Raw genomic sequence first — 24,202 nt, forward strand, 5'->3', positions numbered from 1 at the left:
TGTTTTGTTGTTAGGGTAACAAAGCAGTAACTGTTGGAAGTTGCGGATTAAAATGTGCATACAGTGGGCAATAAGGATGCTTCAGCATGAGCTATCCTTATCTAATGTTTATGGGTTTTGTCTCCAAGCCAGGTATAAAAAACTCCCTGAAGTGCAGGCAAGGTTATAAAATAATGAAGAGAAACCCAGCAGTTAAACTAGGACATGGATAAAGAACATCAGGCTATTTGGAAAGACCATCCCTGGAAATAAAACTAAATTCAATCCTCTGTTCTCAAATATTAAAGAACTTTGGGCCATAACTTTCTAACCAAGTAAAAGGGTTCAAAACACTCAAATGCTTTCCCTGGCCTCCAGCCTCTGTCTTGGGCTGGAATGTCCACCCCATGTGTGCAGCTCACCCATACACACCTGTTTTTGTGTTGCCTCCAGCATAGCGCAGTTCCTTGACGGCTTTCAGGGCGCTGTTGCGGTCACGGTGCTGGTTGAAGTAGAAGGCTGCCCTGGGCTCCTCACTGTATTGAGCAACAGCAACCTGCCAAAGAAAAGGGGGTTAAAAAATGTGGAGGGTTCAGGCACACAGCAAATGTGCGATCACTTGATAAACTGCCTTGAGTTAGATAATACAACTAGTTGCAGTGCAACAGGAGTGGAAAGAGGTTGTGTTTCTTGCAGACTGAAAACAGGCACAAAAATGGCTGTCAGGTTGGCAGGCACACAGGGCACAATCCATACGCTTAAGGGTAGGCAAGGTACTATTTCAGACTCTCTAGGGCATCAGAGATTTCTGCACAGGCTGGTGGATACAGCACAGGACCGATGGGAGACTGGCACATTTTGGGCAGCTCATGGCTGGGTGGGAGCATCTCCTGCTGCAGCACCTCCCATGGCAGCACCCGTCCCCCCCTGAACTAAACCCTTGATCTCTGTTGACTGCAAAAGGAGGCCAGCTACTCGGCTCATACTATAGCCACCTAAATCAAAATGTCTTCATCTCCACAGAATTATTTGTTAACCCAGGGTAACTTCATAAGGTACCTAAACCTTCAAGACTACCTGCAAGCAAAGAGTGCAAGAAGTTGCCATTTCCTGATCAACTGAAAGGGAGCTATGTAGGTCTCTCTTTCAAAGGGCTAGTTCAAACACAATTAAACACAAACGACCCAAAATAAATTATCTGCTGAGTCTTCCCATTAGCTTTGCTGAGTTGTCGTTTATTGCTGTAGACTTCATTTGCCCTTGAGATGTTTCACAGCACTGCCTGGGGGTCTGCTCCTCTGCTTGTCTAGAGGAGGCAGCTGCTGGCATGTGCAGCATTTCCCACCTGGGCCCCCACCTGGGTCTCTAACCATTAGCAGTCTGGACATGGGCAGAAAGGGGGTCCTAGAGGGGGACACGCACCTGACATGCTCCTAGGTTCCACAACCCAGACAGCATTTCAGTAGGTCTGGGATTTGCTTTATTCCTGATGACTCAGTCTTGGAAAAATAGCCAAGAAATGGAAATATATCTAAAGGAGTAAGCTGACATTTAGGAGACTTTTAGTCATGTCTTTGCTGGACATACACATGTCTTTAGGCAGAATGCTTAGCCTTTATGATCCACAACATGTAAGCAAGCAGACTGCTCTCATCACAGGGATGAGCAAAAGGTGAACACTTGGAAGGAAAACACCTTCAGGAAACAGAATAACAAAATCTTGCCTGTGTCCCTTCAGGTCCAATCTTAGGGAAATAGGAAATGATCCAGAAGAGGAAATCCTTCACTTTATTGAAATTGCTCTGGCCAATACTCGAGGACTCGTCTACCAGGAACCCAATGTCTGCTTTGAACTTGCCACAGACTGCAGAGGGAAGAGAGGATCTCCGTAAGCTGGAGGTCCTAAAGCAGAAACATGTTTCTTCGTGTTCAGAGCAAGAAAACAAACCCAATACCTCTTGTGATGCCAAGTGTTGGTGAGTGAGCAGGCAGCACCTTCACCCCACAGGGTAGTGCTGAGAGCTTCACTGCATTTCATGGGGTTTGTGTTTTCCCTCTCCCTGACATTGTCCACTCTCACTACTGAATGAATAAAGACTAGTTTTGGCTCCTGAGATGAGAGAAGACCATGGTCCCTGGTGGTTTTGACCTACTGCTACATCATCATCAAATCACACACGAATATACACTCACTTGGCCCAGGGAGAGTTGTCAGCAGTGCAGACACTACAGTGGTCAATAGTGGGGTCTCTGGGGTTGGTGGTAGCTTTGTGGTGGTGGCCAGTGGCAGAGTTGTCTGGACATTGCTAGAAGATACGGATGGGAATCTCATCGTATCCAATTTTGTAGAAGTCACTGGAGTGATTGGTGCAGGTGACTCTCTGTGAGGTCCCACTGTAAGAGGCAAACACAAAAGGTGCTTTTTAAACCTCTTTTAGTTATGATGTCACTATCTAGCAAAGTGACAGAAGGGTAGAGAAGCCAAGAAATTAGCCTCAATAGCAGTTACCTAGGTAAAACTGCAACATAAGTCTCCAGCCTTCATACCTGTTTGTCCAAGGAGTGTTGTCTCTGGTCCCTCTGTGTCTCCAAAGACTGGTCTTATAGAAAACAAATACATTTCTTTGGCACTCAGTCCTGTTACTCGATATGATCTAGAAGCTGCTGATAACAGTTCCTGGGAAAGATTAGAAGCTGTGAAAAAGGAAGAAACATGCATTGACTGTGAGCCAGAGAAACTCAAAATAACTCCCATTTCTGTAGTATCCCATCTTCTAATGACACCACATTTGGCAAACAGGAGCTTGGGGACAAGATGAGTCCTGGGCTTCAGAGCAGAGGCTCTCGGTAAGACATGTTTGCAAACTGCAATGGTCAGGTCCTAAACCAGATGAAATAATGCTTGCATCTGACAAGGGAGTTCTTGAGTACATGAACAGGCAAAGAAAATTGGAATTTGTACAAGTGATTGATTAGAGAGGGCATTTGGTCCACATGGTGTCCGAGGCTGAGCTCTGTGATAGACTAATTGTTTGCAGCAGTTAGCACATATAGAAACAGGATTCTTATTTGTTAATGAATAGAAAGTTTGTTGAAAAGTAGAATCAAATTTACTTGAGAAATTTGGTTGCATACAACAGATAGTTTCAATTTAAAAAATGATAGGAAAAATCTATGAAAATGTCATAATAATGTTTTGACATTTTATAAGTGTCTTATTTTGGAAATACTGAGTGATGAGTTTTGATGCTGTTTAAAGTGAAACTTGCACCTTTTCATTCTGAGATAGCATTTTCCCTTAAAAAAATAAAAGAAGCTCAGTTTCTACAGAAAGAAATTAATTTGGTGTAAATAATCTATTTCATTTTCATTAAATGTTCTCAATTATTCCCAAAAAATTTTGGAAGGGAGGTTTTCCTTCTTTAGGGAAAAAAAAAAAATCCCTCTTGCAGTTTGACACAAACTCTTCTACTCTCCTCCTTTTGGGTAGGGAAGTCACAATAATAATAACTGGTTTAGATGCATACTACCTTGTCTGAAGAGATTTGCCATATGAAACCCAAGTTTACAGCTCTGCTGAAGCACAGCTCTATGGCAGTCCACCACCCACCCTGCCTGCCTAGACCCCCAAACAGGCAAGTTCAGCTACTTTTCCTTTTGCAGCTATGCCATTGTGTAGCACTAAACCCCTTTGTTTCACATAACGGGGATTTCACACGATGAGAAGCAGTGTATGGCTACCACATGTACTCTGGGACAGGAAGAAGACTTCGCTGGTGGACTAAGGTAGAAGATACCTGCATCATACCCAGGGAGGGATGCCCAGCACAAGACTGGCAGGCACATGCAGGAAGAAGTGTGCAGCCTTTGGAGAAGGAACACGGTCTTTGCTAGGGACGATTTTCTACGAAGAATGAAGCTGATGTTTTGCAAGGGACAAGAGACTGTGAGGCTCAAGGTGTAAATGCAAGATTAAACGAGCTTGTATTGATTAGGTGGATAAGAAAACTATGACTTTGGTGCTCCAAGAACGGTAAAGAGAAGGTAGAAAGAAGAGAGAGGAGGGCAACATCCAGCTGAACTTCTCCAAGGTCCTTCCTGTTGCATGGGGGAGGAAGTCTGGCTCTGGATGGAGCCCTGTTGACATACATGGGTTTGGTTTTGTGTAACACTGGACAGAGGAGGTCTACAGCTGGGACAACCTCAAGCTGCATAGAAGGAGACTCACTCTTTTATAGGGCATGTTGGCTAGAGTCAGCTGGCAGGAAGGAGGCCATTAAATGAGCTTAAAAGGGGGGCACGGTAAATGGGTAATGGATGAGCACTCATTTAGAAAAAAATCAAGTCACGGAGAAGAAAATTAATCAAGGCACCAGGAGACAAAAAAAAGAGACAAAATTCTTAATTGCCTTTATACACTAATGCTGGCAGCCTGGATAATTAAACAAGAGAAATTGGAATTACTCACCTATGAGCATAAATTTGATCTCATTGGTACTATTGAAATGTGGTGGCAAGATTAATTTGATTAGAATGTTAAATCAATAGTTATAAACCTATTTCAGAAGGATCGATCGAGTGAGGGCACAGGGGGACTGTCAGACATGGTATTATCCATTTCTGAGCCCCTGACAACTCTGAAACCAATGATTTTTGAATACTTATGGGTCGATATTTTAACAGTATGGCACAGGAGGGGACCAGTTACATTAGATCACTTAAATCACCCTAGAGAACAGAATGTTCAGTTCCCTAATCACTTATCCATAATATGTAGAGCAAAAAAATGCTGCTACCACAGGAGACTTCATCCTGACTGACATATGCTGCAAGTCTTAAGCTGCCAATACCAAAATGTCCTTGGAATTAAAAAAAATTAAAGCTGACGACCTGGTAACTCAAAAAGCACTGCAGGGAGCACAGGGGAATTGTGTCAGATTCATTTTCTTTATTGACTTGTGAAGATGAACTGATCCCTAGCAAAAAGTTAGTGGCTGAAGCAACAATGACAGGAAACTTGCTATATTCAAAGAGGTTTAAGCCCACTCCAGGAAAAAGTAATATAGCTGGTGCTTTAAAAAGGCAAACCCTGTAAGGCCAAATCAATCGGAAAAAGAAATATACACTAGAAATTGTGAGCAATGATTAAGAAAGTTTTAAAAGCTCTTTACCATATAGCAAAGCTTTTAAACTGATAAGAATTAAGGTTGTACGGATGACAAAAACCAACCTTTTTTTAGTTCACTGCAATTATCCCTGATGGACAGGTAGTGACTCTACAGGAAGAGACACCGATAATGCCAATCAGCAGGCTTTTTCCTAAGCAATTTTCACATCTCCTTTTTCTCCCCTCGAGAATTTTGCAATGGCCAAATGGGTCATCTTGTGAGCCTTCTCAGTGGGCCAGCTTCCATTTTCCCCTCTCTTTTTCACCCAAATGAAGAAGCTGAGATGAAGAGACACGATGTATGGAAGCCCTCATGGTCAGCTCTCTGTTCTCCTGCCAAACAGGGTCCAGACTGGTTCAAAAGAAGGAACAGTGTTGATGCCAGCAGTGGCAACATCATTTACCCCTGGTCAAACTGGGCAGCACTTGGAGACACAACTCATGACACCTGAAGAAACAGCAGCCACTTAAGGCTGGTGGTGGAAAGAAATTTCTCCTTTAATACCTTACACTTGCATCTTCTGCAGCATCAGCTGTCTCTAAGACCAGGTACTGAATCAAACAGACCACAGGTCAAGCCAGATATGTCCTTGCTCCATCCTCAGATCCCCATGGGTGATGGGGCAGCTCACACATGAGGGGACCAAATTACAAGCCATCCTTATCCCCCAAAAAAACCCCATTACCTGAGGACAAGCGCCATGTTAATAGGTACGTAGATGCTCCAGGAACAGTCATCCAAGTCAGCAAAACGCTGGTCTCTGCAGCCTCCTGCACTGTGAAATCAGTCACTTTGGGTAAATCCACTGTTGGAAAAGAAAGAAACAAAGCTTAGGGTGGGTAGAAGCTACCACTGAAAGCTCGATCGAGCTGAAAGGAAGCTGATGCATCCTTTGGGAAGTACAAATCCTGGCCCCACTGAAATCAAAGGCAGAAAGTCCAGATAGAAATGATGACCATGAAGCACATCTCCCCTACGCTTTTCCACAGCTGCAGCTGCTGGTGAATCTCTCAGATGATATCTACCCCAGGGTGCAAAGATGTGTGTGCCAGGAAACACATCTTAGCCTGCAAACAGCTTTGGAGACCTTCTGCCTCCTAAAATACCATGTTTCTGGTGAAAGGAAGGAGTCCTTACAGCACTTTAGGGGTTTTCCAGAAAGCTGAATCAGATCAGATCCTCAGCTGGTGGGAATTGGTGGAGTTTTAGCAAATAACTGTTGGCAGATCTTCAACCTGGACTGCTGGGTGTTTCTCTAAACTGATCGTGAAATTTGAGCTGTTGGGATGGGCAATAAAGCTTTTGCCTGCTCGCTTGTGTCAGATGTTAGTGCTCCTTGAAACCACAGCATTGGCTCCATACCTGTGGTCTTCTCCACCATTTGAGCTCCAAATCTGCCTGTTCTGCAGCATCAATCAAGCTGCATGATGCCACAGCATCATGAGTGATGTTTGCCTTTATCTACTGGAAATGGTCAAGATATTGTAACTAAAGAAGTAATTCCAAGACAATGTACCGCAAAAATAGCATCTCATAGTGATTACTGCCAGGAGAAGACAGGCAAAGTCCCAACGTTGCTCAGTAATAAGAAGAAAGGACCAATGCACGTTTTTTGGCATGCTGGCTGGTGGGACTTGAGAAGTAATAAGGTGTCTATCAGCCAATATTGCTCTTCTTCCATCCTCGCCTCCCATCACAGCTCCTAGAAGGAGACAGCCCCCAGCACTAATGTGGAGATGCTCTTGTCTCCATCCAGTGGTCCTGTACTCACAGGTTTTGGCTGTGAGAAGCGTGGGGCTTCCCTCCTGTCCCCTGATCACTGCAGACATGCAGATGGTGTAGGTGGTGCTCTCCTTCAGTCTGGGGATCGTGAAGGAGACTGTCTCTGCTGCAACCAGCTGGGAGGTTTCCAAGCCACCTAAGAGGAGACATTCAAAAAAACCCACAGTGTACATAGAAAGGGCAAGGTAATTGCTATTAACAACCATGGTTACAGCAGCTTCTTCACACAGCTCTTACGGGATCTGGCCAGGGAGGAGTGTTATGACCTCATTTTGCACATGAGGAAACTGAGGCACGGGCGGGTGAGAGATCTGGTCACAAAGGCATCACATGCACTGCTGGAAGGGAACCACTTCTTTGACTTCCCAAATCCCAACTATGCCTGTATCCAATGGATATCTTTGTTAGAGGCTAAAACCTGGCTCAGTTACAGGGCCTCAACTTGCCCCTGTGGACATTACAGTCTCCATCTACCCCAGTCATCTCTGGGTAAAGGAATGAGCTAAGCTCCTGTTTTCTGGGGTTCCTTGTGCTCTGTCCTTATACCACACCTGACTAAAAGACCAAGTTTCTTACCATCGAATGGCACCCAGGATATCTTATAGTGAGTTACCCCAGGGAGCCTCCTCCAAGAGAGCTTCAAACTATTTATGCCAGTGTCAGTAATCCTCAGATCCTGGATGGTCTGGATGGTGTTGGAGTCTGCAAAAGATGCTGCAAAAATGAACCAGGGTAAGATGTCTGAAGAAACAGCTCAAGTTACACAGCACCAAGTTCATGGTTCTAAGCTATGGTGCTGAAGAAAGATTTGGGTATTCATGCAACATCTGCTTTCCAGACATTATCCAGGGATGCCAGGCTGTATTTCCTAATGAATCCGTGGAGAGGAGCACTATGCAGTTAAGTCAAGGGATCTCATCCACATCTCCTACCACCTGCACCAAACTCTGGTGATATGACACAGGGACATGAGGAGGGGGCCATGAGATGACGGATCATCCAGATGCATCTTCAAACACCACGGAGAACTGTAATTCAGATGAACTCATATGAAAAGGACACTGAAAGGATTCAGGATCCCAAGTTTGAAGAGGCAGAGCCACAAATCAAGGAATGGCAAACCTCAAGAGTGCACGCTGGTGAGTTGACCCTGAGGGATGCCTGCAGAGGGGCTCCTACCTTCCTGAGGTGGCTGTGGATAAATAAGACTGGGGAGTGTGTTAATATATCCAGGGTTGCCTACCTATGCCAATTCTGTTTAACATGCCAAAAGGATGCATCCGCTCCTACCCATGGCAACAGCTGTGGGTGGATGGTTGCTACCAGCTATGAGGGCTGCTTGTGCCACTCCACCATCAACATGCAATGCACAAGACCACGAATCTATCCTTTGAATCCCAACACAAAGAGGCTTGTTCCACCAGGACATACCTGTGCGGTGAGTCAGAGTCACCTCGGGCCCCTCGGTCTTGCTGAAGACAGCCCGAACGCTGACTTTATACAGGGTGTCAGGCAGCAAGTGGTCGATCTGGTAAGTCAACACCCTACTGCCCAGGTACTGAGTCCTGGCAACCTGTTTTCCTGTTAGAAAAAGGAATATTTCAGAGCCTGTAGCTCACCAGTGAGGCTGGTGGCATCCCCTCCAAAGGAAATAGCCACTCCTTGCTGTACTATTGTTTCAGAGTTTTGGGGATTATCTTCATAAATAGAAAAGCATGAATACAAAGAGAGAAGGAGCCATGGCCCATGGGTGCAGACTGAGAACCATGTTTCTCAATAGTGAGATCTCTTTCCTACTCCAGGCAGTAGATGAGGAGTTTGGAAAGGCCCTCCCATGGCCATGGCCAAAGACATGGGTCTGTGCCAGGAACAAGCATGTGTGCCCTTTCTCTGCTCACCTTTGCCTGCTCCCACAGGGCTCCAGGTGACTTTGAATTTGGTGGCAGCTGCTGTGGCACTCCATGCCATAGACAGGCTTGTGCTGGTGTAGGACGTCACCTTGAAATTGGAGACGTAGCCAAGAGGAGCTGCAAGGTGAGGACAGCATTAGACAGTGCCCTGGCTACTGTCCAACAGGGCTTCTCATTGGAAGTATAATGAGGCCAAAATTATATAAAAGGGTTAAAAGCGCTATCTTTGCTTATCCTCAGTGTCTCATCATCCTCACCTGGAGAGACACCAGTTTGTACTGCTTGAGGTCTGGCCCACGCATGTACATCCTACCTCACTTAGCACCAGGGAGCATATTCTGCTCTAGATCCAGGTGGGAGCACCTCTGCGAGCCCAGGACAGGCAGTACAGGGAGCCAGGGGGTCATGAGATCCAGATCTCAGTGCCCACACACTGCCTGCAGGGTCGAAGATCCACCCAGAGCTCCCACAGGTGCTGAACATCAGTGTGTGCCTGTGCTCTTCTTCACAAGGGTCAGCCCATTATCTCCATACTGTATTCCAGGGCTGCTAGTCACCTTCTGCCACTTTGAAACCTCTCCAAGGATACATCTGGTACTGTGCAAGTCTCACCTCTGCTTTCTCATCATCATGCTTAGCATTGCTGCCTTCCCTCCCTGGCCTGAGGGACACAGCAACCCAGAAGTTTGCCATAGAGGGACAAGCTCTGGCCATCAACTAGACCACTGCCTTTCCCTATTTTACATGAAGAATGTGCACCTGCTGCCTCTTGTCCAGGGAACCTGATCTTCCAGTGCAGCCCTTTGGAGTTCTCCCTTCTGTGAGGCAGGGGACAGCCCTTGTCACTAGGCAGAAAGCACCACATTAGGATGTTCCTCTCCCTTTATCTCCCTATGGCTCCCTACAGCAGAATCTCCCCAACTCTCATCTCTTTTTCAGCTGGACTCTTTGACAATGTTCAGGACTTTGGCCATTGGTCTGGATTTTGGGATGCGTGGAAGTTCAGTGATTGCAGATTGAGCAGTTCGTATCTGAAGCTCTGCCCAAGCCCACAGCACATGAACACATCCACTGCAGAGCACATTGACTCTAGTTTGCACCTGAAGACTCCTAGGCAGAAAACCTAGAGTCTTTGGGATTCACAGCCTCACCCCCCAGGCACAGCAGGCTGGCAGGGCAGAGGACCACCACCAAGGTGCCCCTGACATGAGGGGAAGATGATGGGAGTGGAGTGCAGGAGGTACAGTGTAAGGCCTTTGTAGGGATACACAAGGTTGAACCAGATACGCAAGGGTTGTGTGCTGTGGTAGCTACTTGAATATCCTGCCCATACTCACATGTCCTGGCTGAGGTTGTGATCCCCGGTCCCTGCACCGAGCCAAAGAGCACATACAGGGAAATCACATACTCGGTGTCATGGGCCAGGTTGCGGAGCTGGTAGGCTGTGATCGACTTGTTGAGGGCCAGCTGGCGAGGACGGTCTTTATCAAAGAACTCTTTGGAAGAGAGAAAATAAAATAGAAGTGGATAAAGACTGAAGAGTCTGGAGAGCAGCTCTGTTGCATACTGGGAAAGACACCACGTTTTCCCCAGCACTCCATCTCTGACGCAGCTGAACCTCTCTTGTAGGACACCCGTGTGTGCACTGGGGCAAGAGAGAATTTTCCTATGGTTATTTATTTGGGAATTCGAATGACTAAAGGACCCAAACCAGCAGAGATGAGCTGAAAGAACCAAACCAGCTCTCACATCCAGGGCCTACAGTAATGTGGGCATGTACTGTGTTCCTCCCCAGCATCTGCAGGGAGTTGCAACGTCCCTGTACTAGATGACCTGCCCCCTCTCCTCCCGGAGGACCAGGTAAGGTGGTGTAGGACTCTTGCTCTATGTCTTGTCCTGGGGTCAGGCTGAACGTAGTTGCTGCAGGGACCCTGCCTGCTGCCATTGTGGGTCAGGTCCAGGAATAATTTTAGGTTTCAGTTCATGCCCAAAGTTGTGGGAGAAACTGCCCAGATCAGTTAATGAGCTGGACCTGCCCTTACACCCACCATCCCTGAGGTTCCCAGTGCCTTATCTCCCATGCTACAGAAGGAGGTGGAGGCGATGCAGGCTGGAGGAGAGCAGGATCTTACCTGGTGTAGGACCCCAAGCCACTCGGTACCCCGTGGCCCCAGCAACCGAGTCCCAGGAGACCAGAGCACTGTTGATGGATATCTCACTCACTTTCAGCATCTGGACGGTGCTTGACGCCACTGCAAGACAGCAGAGTTGCCCAGTTGCATCAAGGTCCCAACAGCTCCTAAGTGGCCCCCAAAAACTGCAATGACCCAGATGGCTTTCTGCACCAGATGACAGGCAGCGTGGTGACTACAAACAACACCAGCTCTCTGCTGCTAGCACAGCCTGACCCCCATCCGTCTCTGCTTGGCTCCCACCCCTACTGCAGGGCACTCACCCGTCGTTGCTTTATCGCTCACTACTGGCCCCTCAACATCCCCAAAGATGGGGTTGATGGTGACGGTGTACTCTGTGCCAGGTTGTAGCCCCTGGATCATGTAGTAGCTGTAGGTGTTGCTGAGGTTCACGTCCTGGATGCTGCCCTCTGCAAAGGGAAATGATGTCTGGGCGCCGGTGGGTCAGACCAAGGAGGACCACCCTCCTTGGGTCTCTTTGTTGGCGAGGGTCGGGGCAAATCACGCGAACAACCACTTGAGAACTACACAGTGTGTGAGACTGAATGGCATTTCATGCTCCTGGCTTGCACAGCTGCTGGCAAGGTCCTCAAGCCAAAGATGGTAGGGACAGGGCTTAGTGCAACAAGCACAAATCTTGGTTGAGGAGCTAATGCATATGCAGGTAGAAATAACCCACAGCCACTTGGGCAGACCTTGGTGACCACCAATAGGTCAAGGCAACTCAGGGCTTTGCAGGCCAAAGAAAATAAATGAAGTAGCAACACACAAATGGCCACGTATGGGTCTGCGAGCAGTCCTGTAAGAGGGCCCACACCCTGCCCAGCCCTGGGTGACTCGGTGCTGGAGCCCCCTTGCCTTCCCTGCAGGACACTGGAGCCAACTGATGCCACAAAAGATATTTTCTCATTTCTGTATCCTTGTTGAGGACTAAAAAATGCTCAGCTAAAGCTCTCGGTACGGCAGGAGAAGAGTTAAAACCTAACCCCTGGGGATCACACCCCGTTTTAGCTGGGCAGAGAGGTGCAGGCAGCAGTACGTTGGGCTTTTGGGGGGGAAGCTGCCATTTGCAGTTCGGTCACTGGAGGGTGCCATGTCCCCATCTTCTGCTCCACCACCCCCCTGAGCACCATCCCCCTTCTCCCACCCCACGCCAGGGACCTTTCCACATCAGCTGCTCGTTTATGTTTATCTATTCTCTGTCTTAGAAGTCAGAGAAGAAAAATCAAACCCCTCCAGTGCTGCATGGGGATGGGCAGAAAGTGTCTGGGTCCCAACGCCACTGCACCTGTAATGCATGGCCCTGGGATGGGATGGAGCGTGGGAGGAGGACCCCGTAGGGCCCAGTGGTGAGGGTGGGCTGCCCCTTGGGATTTTTGCCACCCTTGGACTTGGGGTGAACCGGTACCAGGTGAAAGAACTATTCAGAAAGAGCAAACCCAGAGCGGAGGTGATGTGCCCTTGCCACTTCATCTGAGGACTGTCTCCTCAGGAAGCGGAGTCCCCACTCCAAAGACATGGCAGGCTGAGCATACGTGTGCTCCATTTCTAGCCAAGGTATTGAGCAAGGACTGGGCAAACAGCTGAGTTTTGGGACATGCCGTGATTTTTTCCAGAGAATAATTCATTACAAAGCAATAAAAACAGTTTTATATCTTTCCTGTAAAGATTTTTCCCTTCTGATGACCTTTGGAGCTGTTCTCCAACTAACCCCCACTCCCCTGGTAGGAGATGTCTCCTTATTTCATTACCAGGTGAACTGAGCCAGAGGAAAGTGTGCTATTTATTCAAAGCCTGTGATGGAACGCAGGTGTCCTGACATCCCATCTCGTCTTTGAACCACAGAAACATCCATCTCCCAAGGCCAAAATATGCCATCAAACCTGAATTTCTAACTTCTGCTCCCCCACACCAGCAATGAAAATATGTTTGGGTTCAGGGCAGGGGAGAGGTTCCAGCTGCAAATGTAGATCTGTCTGCAAACACCAAAATTTGTCTGAGAATGAGGATGTATTACAGGATGCCGGGAGATGAAGACAGGTCTTGGTGCTGCAGAGAGAAAAGCAACAAGCACAGGCACTTCCAGTCTGTAATGTGATAGTACCTGTTGCCCCAAAAAGGGGGTAACCCCAGATGCTCAGGGGCTGTGGCTACAGCTCTGCCTGGAGTACTTTACCAGCTTCTCTCCAGCTATTAACCCTTTCCAGAGCTACTCAGGTCCAGCAAATCCAGCACTAAGACCATGTTAACAAGGCTGGATACCTGTTAGTTTGCTTATGCAGAGCCACAGCAGGTATCTTTGCGTCCACGGCAGAGTTTACCATCAATGCCTACGGTATGGTTCTCTGTTGCAAGTTGCTGATTTATCCCCATGTACAGACAACTCCACCATTCACAGACCCAAAAAGACCTGGTTCCCTCCAACTTCTTGTTGCATAGCTGGACACAGAAGGTGTCAGTGCACCCAGCACCTGGGGATCTCACAGCTCCTGTCTCTCCATCTCCCTGCTCACTAATGCATGCACCCCATTCCTGAGTCTTTACCTGCTGATGTCCAGGTGAGTCTGTACCCCGTTGCTCCCCGGACAGGGCTCCACCTTGCTTGCAGTGTGTCGGTGGTCTCATTCTGCAGCAAGATGCTTTTCACAGGCAGGAGCTTCACTGGAAGGAGGACAGGGAACAAAACTTTCAAAGCACCTCATTGCCAGTGGAGGATTTTCCTGGCTGCCCTCCCTGCATTGTTGTTCCTCCAGCCCATCTGCCAGCAGGAAAGAGATTTCCAAGGGCTCCTGCCCTGCCTACCAGGCTGAAGGCATCTCATAAAAGCAGTGGTGAAAACAAATCTGTGACCATTGCTTTCCAGGACCAATGCCTCTAATGCACCAACCTCGCTTGCTTTATGCAGTGTGGGTGCAAAACGGGAGGGCCAGTGAGGCTCTAGCAGATCTCCCACCCTTCGTCCCCCAAGCAGCATGATGGTGTTCCAGGGTGTCCATGTCCATGCATGTGATGGGGGAAGAGCAAGGCTCAAGGCTGGAAGGACCTGCTGAATGCTGCCCCTTTGATGCACAGGTAGTTGCTGCACCCACCAACTGAGAGGTGCTTATCAACAGCAAAGTGTGTGAACACAGTGCCCAAGGCAAGAAAGAACGAACCACAGAGTCAAACCTCTTACATGTTCTCCCCACAGCAGCCACAGGCTGGCTTGGCCCCTGCGGGTACACTGCATAGATGCTGATGCTGTATTCTCTATCCTCCTGCAAATTATCCAGCACATGGGAAGAGACATCGCCCCGCAGAACCTGTTCGTAGGTCATTCCTGGTCTGTTGGCTGCAAAATCAAGGAGGAGAGTGATGGCAAAGCCTTCCCACTGCATAAGGTCTACATCCCATGGTAATGTCTTCACAACACGGTGAAGAGCATGCATAGGAGCTGGTTCAAGTGCGTGGTCCCTCAACCCATGTGATGTTGCTGAGGGTTATGTCTGTGGCTAAGGCTTGACATATCCCTGCTGTCCCCAGCCCTCCAAATCACACAGAAGTGAGTGTGGGACATATCAAAGGCTTGAACTTACACCAAAGCAGACACTTCAGTATGAAAAACATCCATGGTAGGTCTGGATGTGACAGTGCAAATGGGTACAAGGTATCCATAGCATCATCCTCATCTTGTTCTTCAAAAGAAAGTCCTTCAAAGGACTCTCTTCTTCTGTCCTGGAGGAACCCTACCGTCTGGAAGAGGCTAACCTGGCCTCCTTCCAGAGTAATGCCAAGAGCTCTGTGGTGCATTGTTTCTTGGACAAAATGGCACCTTTCTCGTCCTTGGGTCACTGCTCCTTTTAAAGCAAACTCCAAGGAAAATTAATAAATTCTGAACTCACCTCTGGGGATGTAGATCTTGTAGCCCTCCAGTTTGCCCAGTGGAGGTGTCCAAGCCACCTTCAAGCTAAAAAGTCCTTCTTCTATCACACGGAAATTAGTGACTGGAGGCACAGGTGCTTTGGGGTACAAAAATATTGCAGAATTTGATGTGACAGTGCTGTAATAAAGTGCCATGGCAAAGATCCTTGGAAATCTTTTGCTTTCATGGACAAAAAAACCCAAAGGTGAGCAGCACCAATTCTTCCTGTTCTCTCAGCTGAATCCTGAAAAGCAACCTTCCCCTCTTAACCAACCCCTCGTCTGTTTGAAAAGTGAGCTGAAAACCCCCAAGGCAGAGTGCTTGTGGGCTTCCTCTTTGAATGGTGTTGGGAACTGTGAAATATCTACCCACAAGGCATTTCCTCCTGAGCAGAGAGGAGGTGGTGGTTTCCACTCCGCAGTGGTTTCATGCAGACTGGGCAAGGACACACGAATCAAACTTGCACCTATGGATGCAACTCTTACAAAGAGGAGCTCATTTTGATCCTGCCAGCCACGGCAGACAGATTTATAGCTTCTGCCTCTGGCTTTATGTTTGGGCATAAGAGAAGAGATCAAATGACTTTATTTCCACCCATAAAGACATTCCATCTTATTCTTGGCAAGTAGATATGAATCAACCTCATTGAGGCGCTTTATTTATTCATCCTGTCGGAGATCCTCCCTCAAGAAGACAAACAATTTAAGACATCGTGGGAGGTGGGGAAACAAACAAAAGACAAGGAAAAAAGGAATAATTCTTTTCAAAACCCCTCAGACAAAGCAGACTTGGCGCTTCATCCAAAACAGGGAGGGAAGTGGAATTAGTGCACCCCTTGAACTCTTAAAACCCCTTAAAGTAGTGCAGAGACTCCTACACCTGCTCCATCCATCACATTTGACCCCAGCGTTTTGCACTCCAGGGTTTGGCGAAGAGTGAATTTGCTCCTTTATTTCCAAGAACCTTGTCATTACAGTCAGCCATGTGACAGCAAAGGAATTTGGCACGGCAGGTTGTAATGCAGAGGAAGCCTAGGTCATTTTGTGATACCAGAGATCACTACTTGGGGCATTTCCTAAAGGCCATGATCATACCACCTTGGTGTTCATCTTGAGTGAAATGAAGCCCTAAGCACACACACTGTACCAACCCAAATATTTTGGACCATCTACTTCTGAAACAAGGTGTTTAGAATATAGATCTCTCCGTAAAACTCATGTCTGTGTTTCCCAACCCATGGTCTCCAAAAGCTTTCTTATCCCAGTTACATGGGTGTTACACTAACTGAATCCCAGCCCGGATTTTTTAAATCCTGCTGGTTATTAAATCAGATGATGTGAGCTATCCCGCAGGCTGCACCCTATGCTTTTAAGTGGGTTAACCACATAGGTTACTCTGCACCCACTCACAACCCTGCACCCCACACCATGGACATTTGCACAGATGTTCCTCCTATCCATTCCTACCTCTCCATCCCTCACCCCTCGCATGTACAGTTTTGGGGTGGGTTTTCTCCTGTGCCCACACAGACAAGGAACACACCGGGATGACTGCAGAAGAGACACTCACTTGTTTTCCCCTTGACAGCTGCTGACTCCCCAAGGGCATCTGCATAGACGGCCCTCACTGTGAAGACATACTTGGTGTTGGGTTTCAGATCGGTCACCAGCACAGTACTTTTGTCACCATCCACCACAATCTGTCACACAGGGGACAAAGGACATCATTACACCTCCATGACAGTAGAAGACCCCCCTGCTTGCAACAGGTTAGGAGCACGAGGCTTCACATATGATGCAAGGTGACTTCCACGAGCAGAAACCTCTTAAAACAGGCTAACTGAGAACACTGCGATCCTCAAATGACATAGGACAGTGCCATCAGTGGGTTTCATGAGTTAGCTCAGGAAAAAAGAGCATGCGTAAGGGTGAGCCTCAAATAATATCTGGGTTCACAATGGGCGTAGCACTGACACAGGACAGTGCCATTGGTGGCTTTCATGAGTTAGCCCAGGAAAAAAGAGCATGCGTAAGGGTGAGGGTGGTCCCCAATCCCCTTGAAAAAAAATGGAGGAAAAGCAACCATCTATGGCAAAGAAAGTTTCTTTTAAGCTCATACAGGGAGATTTCAAGATAACCTGAGGGCAAGAGAGGTAGACACAACTGTGTTTTCACTATGTTCTTATGAGATTCTGAAGCAGCCAAGGATGATCATTCTTGTTAAATATAATCTTAATAATTAATACAATTAATAATCTTAACTTTAATAATTTATGCTTTCATAGCTTTGTTCTATTATTAGAAATCAAGCTTTTAGGCATACATCTTCTGTCCTTCAATCTTGCTCTCAAACTTTGTGCAGTGACCAAGCTGAACCGAAGTGAGCTGACGCACATGGCAGCATCCCTCACACAAGGGCATAGCAAATCGAAAAGCAAACCACACAGTCATCTTACCAAGATGAACAATCTTGGCAGCAAGAGGAACAGGGGATACTGCTAGGGAAGCTGGATGGGCCTATTTGAGAGGTGGTATTGCAGAGGTATGGAGAGAAAGAGTGCTTCCCATTGACCTGTTCTTACCATCCCAATGGAGTTTGTGCCAGTTCATGCCACATCCTTCTACCACCCTACCTTCCTCCCTGTCACCCCCAGAAACTCCATCTCACCACAACAGCAATGCCAAAATCAGCACGAGCAATTGACACACATGCAAATACAGACCTTCACTTCAAGCTGCAGGAATTTATGCCAATGCACTGGGCTGTGACCGGGATGGCTGAGGGACGTGGTGCTATCTCCTAACCAGGCTGTGCCATCAGCAGGCTCAGCAGAGGACTAACCATTAACACCGAGACCTGCAACTGGTGCTCTGCAAAATGGGAATGCAAGTCTACCTGCTGCGAGTCCTCTGAAACTGTCTGTCTTGAAGGAAGCAAGGGATGCAGATGGACACGGTACCCCGTCACCCTCCCTGTAGCTGGCATCCACGTGAGTCGCAGCGAGCTGTGGCTGTGCTCACTGACATGCAGATTCTGGGGGCCGATGATCTTCTCAGCTGCAAAAAGAGAAAGGAAAAGCCTTTGGTTTGGACCGTGATGACACCAGTGGTGGACATGTGCAGGCTGTTTATCGCTACAGTTAACATATTCAGTGCAGAGAAAGCCTTGGGTATAGATGGCACTCACTTAGACTGAGAGTGCCATGCAAGCAGGTTTTCTTTTGGCAATTTGCTTGACAGCACAAGAAGGGAAAATAAAACTGGTTCTGGCTACATTTCCCATGTGAACACCTGCTTAAAGCATAGGGTATCAGCTCCTTCCTGCCCTCCTCCTTACTGCCACCAGAGAATATTCAGCCAGAAAGCTTGAACTCTACATGAAACATCACAGGAAGTCCCAAAGCGCTACAGAACCACAGAGAAAGCAAAAAAAGGCCCTTTAAGGACTCAGATGAAGTTCTCCCAAGCTCTGCCCTAAGCTTTTAACTCATCTTCTCATGAGTTTGTGTGCCAAGAGGGGGGCAGGAATTCATTGCCACCACTTCTAGATTCACTGCAACACCAGTATCTCTTTCGGGAGAGATCTAGATCTCTTTGGAGATCTCTTTGTCTGTTCTTTGTGTCTTCCGCAAGGAATGAAGTTCTTCCTGAGACCTGAGCTGTGCTGCCGGAGTTAACCATGAGAGGCCCACCATGAAAGCCCCTAAGGGGCAGAAATGCTGCCATAGCCCATTGCTGCTCCTTTTGTTTGAAGTAGCAGCAAGACTTTCAGGATCTGGTAGGACCAGACAAACCACAGAGATGCAGACACAAGCTAAATACAGAGGACCACTGCCCCCAAGCAACAGATGCTCCATGAGCTGGCAGCTCCTCTAGGGTCATCCAACCCCTAAAGCTCCCTTGTGATGAACAGAGGGGATGTGGGAGGTCCATCTCCATGGTGTGGTTGGCACATCCAGGGACTGGGAAGGGTCTGGTTCAAGCAGGTGGAAAGCATGATACAGGGGGAGCCCTGACCCACCTTGCACAGTCTGTTTGACGGGTCGTGGTGGCTCTGAGGCAGTGAAACAGAGCCTTCGAGAGAGTTTGGGGGCCACGTTGTGGAGCAGGTGAAAATCTTCAACGTAAAGCACATGCTCTGCAGTGGGCTCTGAAGCTATTTGGTTCAGTTCATTCTTGTCAGCATCCTTAATTCCTAGATGAAGAAAAGAAGAGGAAAGGAGGACATTAAACACCATCCGTGGGGCAGGCTAGGCATTGGCAAGGGCTGTCAAGGGCAAGTGGGAGCAATGTGCTGGTTTGAGTTTTACACCAGCTTTGGAGTTGTGCTGCCCTTGGCAAAGGATGAAACAAGGAATGGACACACAAGCTGGATGGGCAGTGGTGGAGCAGATGAAGCCTCTTCCATCAAGGAAAAGAGATCAAGGTTTTCTCCAGAGGCATGTTAGAGATTGCCCCAGGGTACTTGGCTGCTAATGGGCTGAGAGGTGGAAAGCTCTCTTGGGGTGGAGAGTGAAAAGGAGCAGAGCAGGATCTGGCCTCATCCTCCTCATTGGATACAGAGACATTTCTGCCCTTCTGATGGGTAAGCAGAAGGTGGGACTTTGGGAGGCTGTATGAAAATCGCAGGATTTTCCTGTGGTTGAATTAAAAAAATGGGGGGACAACCCGTCAACAAACCAACCCTCCCTAATTTTCATCTCACATTTGCCCAAATTGGCTTAGTTGCTCTCTACAATGAAACACCACCATTATCCTCTTCTTCTGCCCTGAAAAGTTTGGTGAAAGGGAAGGATTTGACTTGTAATAAATGGCTGTATTTAGCTCTTGGGGGTGGGGGGATGCTGAAATTTTTCCTTGCCCATGGAATTATGCTGATGGACGTTTTTAACATAGCTGAAGTTGGTCTCTGAACCCCATTAAGAGAAACCTTCAAAAGTAAAAACATTTCATTTTTGAAAATGTCACATCAAAACATTTTGACTTTTATGGAACTATTTATTGAACTCCTCCTGAATTCGCAAGTAGTTTTGACAGATGCAAAACCACAGATTTCCACTGAATAAATCAGCTATTGACAACAACAAAAAATACCCAAGCACAGCACAGATGTGATTTTCTTGTACTTGCAGTAGTTGCTAGTGACTGAGCCTGGGGATGGGTGCAGTTTTTAGAGGTTTGTGCATCAGGCATCTTCCCCAGGGTGTAGCTTGATTGTGTGTTGGTGCACACACAGCATTTGGTGGCAATGCTCCATGTAACAGTGTGTCTGTACGTACCTACAGCAAACACCGTCACCCCTCCATCCTGCAGGACCCGGGCTTCATCTTCAACTGAGTCATCAGATTTCCCGTCCGTGATCAAAACAACTACCTACGAGAATTGGTGTAAGAAACAGAGAATGAAAGAGCATGACATGAAGAGGTCACACACACAGTTGTAGGATTTTCACACTGACAAGCCAGACCTTGGATGAAGTCCATCTCTCTAAAGGGATAGGCCTTGAAAAAAAATCCTTTTATAACCCACACCTCTGGGGTTACTCACATGAAATCAGCTTTCATGACCATGAGCTGGGAAGGAAGCAGAGCATAAACACTGCTGCTCACGTCAGCATCTTCTCTGCATGTCTCCACCTGCCTGACTGTGCCTTACCTCTGCTTGAGGCAGTAACTCTGGGTCCAGAACGAGATTAACACCAGCACAGAGACAGGATTCACCCCTACAAGTTCACAAGAACAGCTCTTAAAGGAGGACTCAGCTGCGCCCTGGACAACACACTTGGCCACTGGCACCTGGATGGTGCTATCAGGTGGTAAGAAACTCTCTCGGCCACAGCCTGGGTTTAAGTGACAGCCAACTCAGCAACCCCAGACCTTTGAAGCTTTTTAGGCAGTCCCATGTCAGATCACGTAGCAGGAGATACAGCTGGTGCATGGGATGCTAGAATGAAGATATATCCTGCTGCAGCACCTTTAAGCATGTGGATGAGGTGGGTAACACATCCGACCTGTAGGATCATGTTCTCTCTCCTGCTTTGCAACTCAAAACAGGTCTCATTGACCACACTGATCACACCACACTGATTGCATGGATCAGTCCACAGATTGATCAGACCACATTTGGCATGCAGGATCAGAGCAAAGGAGAAGGTGGAACACCAAGTTGCAAATGGGAGGCCCATGGGAGGCAAAAGCTGGCTGTCATAGTTTCAGACTCGATTCTTGGGGTTTATCCACTCCCCATGCAGCTGCCCCCTTCTTGTGGTTTAACCCCAGCCAGCAACTAAGCCCCACACAGCCGTTCGCTCACTCCCCCTCTGGTGAGATAGGGGAGAGAATTGGAAGGGTGTAAGTGACAAAACTCGTGGGTTGAGATAAAGACAGTTTGATAGGACAGAAAAGGAAGAAAATAATCATAATGGTAAGAATAATAATTAAAAAAATAATTAGAATATACAAAACAAGTGATGCACAATGCAATTGCTCACCACTCACCGACTGATGTCCAGCCAGTTCCTGAGCAGCAGCCCCTGACCAGCTTTCCCCCCAGCTTATATTCTGAGCGTGATGCCACATGGTATGGAATATCCCTTTGGGCAGTTGGGGTCAGCGGTCCTGGCTGTGTCCCCTCCCAGCTTCTTGTGCCCCTCCAGCCTTCTCACTGGCTGGGCATGAGAAGCTGAAAAGTCCTTGGCTTAGTATAACCACTACTTAGCAACAACTAAAAACATCAGTGTGTTATCAGCATTATTCTCACACTAAATCCAAACCACAACACTGTTCCTATCAGCTACTAGGAAGAAAATTAACTCTATCCCAGCTGAAATCAGGACACCCCTTCTTGATTTCAAGACCAGCTACCGTCAGAGCAGAGCAGAGTGAACTGTTCCGTACAGCCTGCAGAGCAAACCAGAATGCAGCGCCTTCTCCTTAGCATCCTCAGCATCCTCAGAGCCCCTTAGAAATTATGAACAAAATAATTTTTTTAAAAATGATCCGAAGAAACCAGACCCAGAACTGATGTCTGAAAGGTAAAGACACTGCAACGTGTCTGCTTTTCGAGTAAGATGCTAACTCTACGGCCACTCTCTGTAATCGGAATGGCTATGCACAGACTGTTAGCAACAGCTACCTGCACCAACACCATAACTTCTCTCCTTGTCTTAATCATGCCTTGCAGCTGCTCAGTTAGCTTATGCAGGGACACATCTGGAGGCGTTAAGACTAGGGCGCTGAGTTCCTCTGCAATCCATGGGGAAATACGAGCATTTTTAAAAAGCGAATCTGGAGGTGCCTGTCTCTTTCTGTCACTGATAAAGTGACCTGAAGCTGAGTGATCTCCTAAATGAGGTACCTCAAATGCAAGCCAAAAATCAGATGGGATAAATAAAAACAAAACCGCTCATTCATGCCTTCGGGTAAAGAAGTAAGAGGTCTAATCCCTACCAAGGATGATACCAGGGAAGTCATCACAGAAGGTTGCTTACCTTTGCTGCATCCTCTTGCAGCGTGTCCAGGCGAGACATGGTGTGAGCTGCAAATGCTAGGGCTGACCCTGTTTTTAAGTTGCCTCCTTTGAAGGAGAGATCCTGAATTGCAACCAGCATTTCTTCGATGGTCACATAATCTGTGAGCTCAATACCCATCCTGGGAATGAGAAATGGGGGAATATGGCTGAATAAAGAGCAAGAAAACACTGTTTTTACAGCAAGGATGGATTGATGATGCTAATAACCAGCAATAACGTTGACATTTAGCTGGTCACACTAGGCTTGTATATAGGAAAGAAGTCTTCCTTGCAGTCATCAGGGGAGTCTAGGGTATGAGCCCCAGAGCCCTGATAGCATAAAACAGTATCTAAAATTGGATGGTGGGGAATTTCTTGTAGCTGTGTTAAATATCATCCTCCCTGCCCTGAAAGAGTTCCCAATGGCTGAGCACCTCTAGACTCTGGTGACATTGCTGGCAGTTGAGCTCTTGCTCTGCTCTTGCAATGCTTCAGCAGAACAGCAAGAGCTCTTTAACCATGGGGACATGGTTGCCCATCTAGAGCTATAGGGCTATAGAAACCTGAGTGCTAGGGGTTGAGGATGGACTGACCCACCTTGGTTTCTCCCCGTAGAGTGCCACCGCCAGCCGGATGCCTCCTTTGCCCATCACCACGTTTTCAAAGGAACGGGCCATGCTGCCAATGAAGTCCTTGACCAGCCGGGAGCTCTCCCTCCCTGTGCCCTGTGACTGCCCCACGAGGAACAAAATGTCGGCCACCTCCGCTGTCCTGCATGCTGAGGAAGAAGAGGGACAGGAAGGTTCATCCCACACCATGCAATGAGCCAGCCAGGAGACAAACCGCTCTGAGTCATGTGAACCCCCAAGATACTGCAGCTAAGGAAGAGAGACCATGATTAGGCCCAATGAAGTGGATAATCATGGACTTCCCAGAGCGACAGGCTGCTTTGTTCTCTTTAATTTGCTCCTAATTCCCCATTTTGCTGTTCTTACCTAGGGGAAGTTTCTCATTTGAAGTATAAACACTGAGACCCAGACCCATCAAAACGTGCAGGTCTGTAGGACATCCTGGAAGCAAGGGGATGCCTGGGGGTTTACAGATGCCCAGAGGCAGACACTGACACCTGAACCAGGCACAACTGAAATTTGGGAATGCGGCAGCTCTGCCACCCCACCAACCACCCTCGGCTTCTTGCATCAGGGTCTCCAGAGTCAAAGTGAGGCACCCATGCAGACATGGGGCCACCCAGCCACCCATGCTTTGCTGGCCCTAGAACAACCAAGTCTTCCAGTCTTGCACAGAGAGAGCTCGGGATGCTCCGTGCATTCAGCTCTGCAACGCTCCCCTCTTGCCAAGCTGCCAGTGGCCCTGAGCATGAAAGTATCTTGTGCAAAGAATGAACAATTTGAGCTTTTTTTCTGTACAAGCCAGAGATATTTGATGACAGCTGGCAGGGAAGGGACAGGTGTACAGGGAAATTTATTTAATGAACGTCAAGGCATATTTCCCTTTCCAGTGTTCAGTCTCAATTGAATTTGGTTTTCTTTAGGCATCCAATAAATATATTTCCTGGACAGAAATCTCATGACTTTTAGGGATGCTTAAATTAATGAAGGCTGTACAAGGGATGTTCAAAATTTATACTTTCTTTGGTATTTCTCTCCCTTGCACATAGATGCTGAGTTATTGCTGTAGGACTGCTAAAAAGCAGACTGTGCTGGCTGCTGGAGGAGGCTTTTTGTATCTTGCTCACCAGGAC

The 24,202-nt window shown here is 47.5% G+C and overlaps 1 protein-coding gene across 1 annotated transcript; it reads right to left on the bottom strand.

The window, feature by feature from the left end:
- Nucleotides 1-411: 411 nt before the first annotated feature.
- On the bottom strand, nt 412-23,218 carry LOC104168272 (collagen alpha-1(XIV) chain-like; the record flags this gene model as incomplete). The annotated part of the gene is made up of 19 exons (XM_009708815.1): nt 412-535; nt 1,704-1,843; nt 6,919-7,065; nt 7,506-7,643; nt 8,361-8,510; nt 8,828-8,956; nt 10,177-10,335; nt 10,972-11,091; nt 11,295-11,441; nt 13,576-13,692; nt 13,985-14,074; nt 14,207-14,362; nt 14,913-15,029; nt 16,502-16,631; nt 17,828-17,988; nt 18,953-19,126; nt 20,211-20,304; nt 22,421-22,580; nt 23,038-23,218. Coding segments are annotated over 19 exons (2,634 nt in total), but the record flags the coding sequence as incomplete, so codon positions are not given.
- Nucleotides 23,219-24,202: the final 984 nt, after the last annotated feature.

Source organism: Cariama cristata, unplaced genomic scaffold, assembly GCF_000690535.1.
Source record: "Cariama cristata isolate BGI_N322 unplaced genomic scaffold, ASM69053v1 scaffold3241, whole genome shotgun sequence".
NCBI classification, from domain to species: domain Eukaryota; kingdom Metazoa; phylum Chordata; class Aves; order Cariamiformes; family Cariamidae; genus Cariama; species Cariama cristata.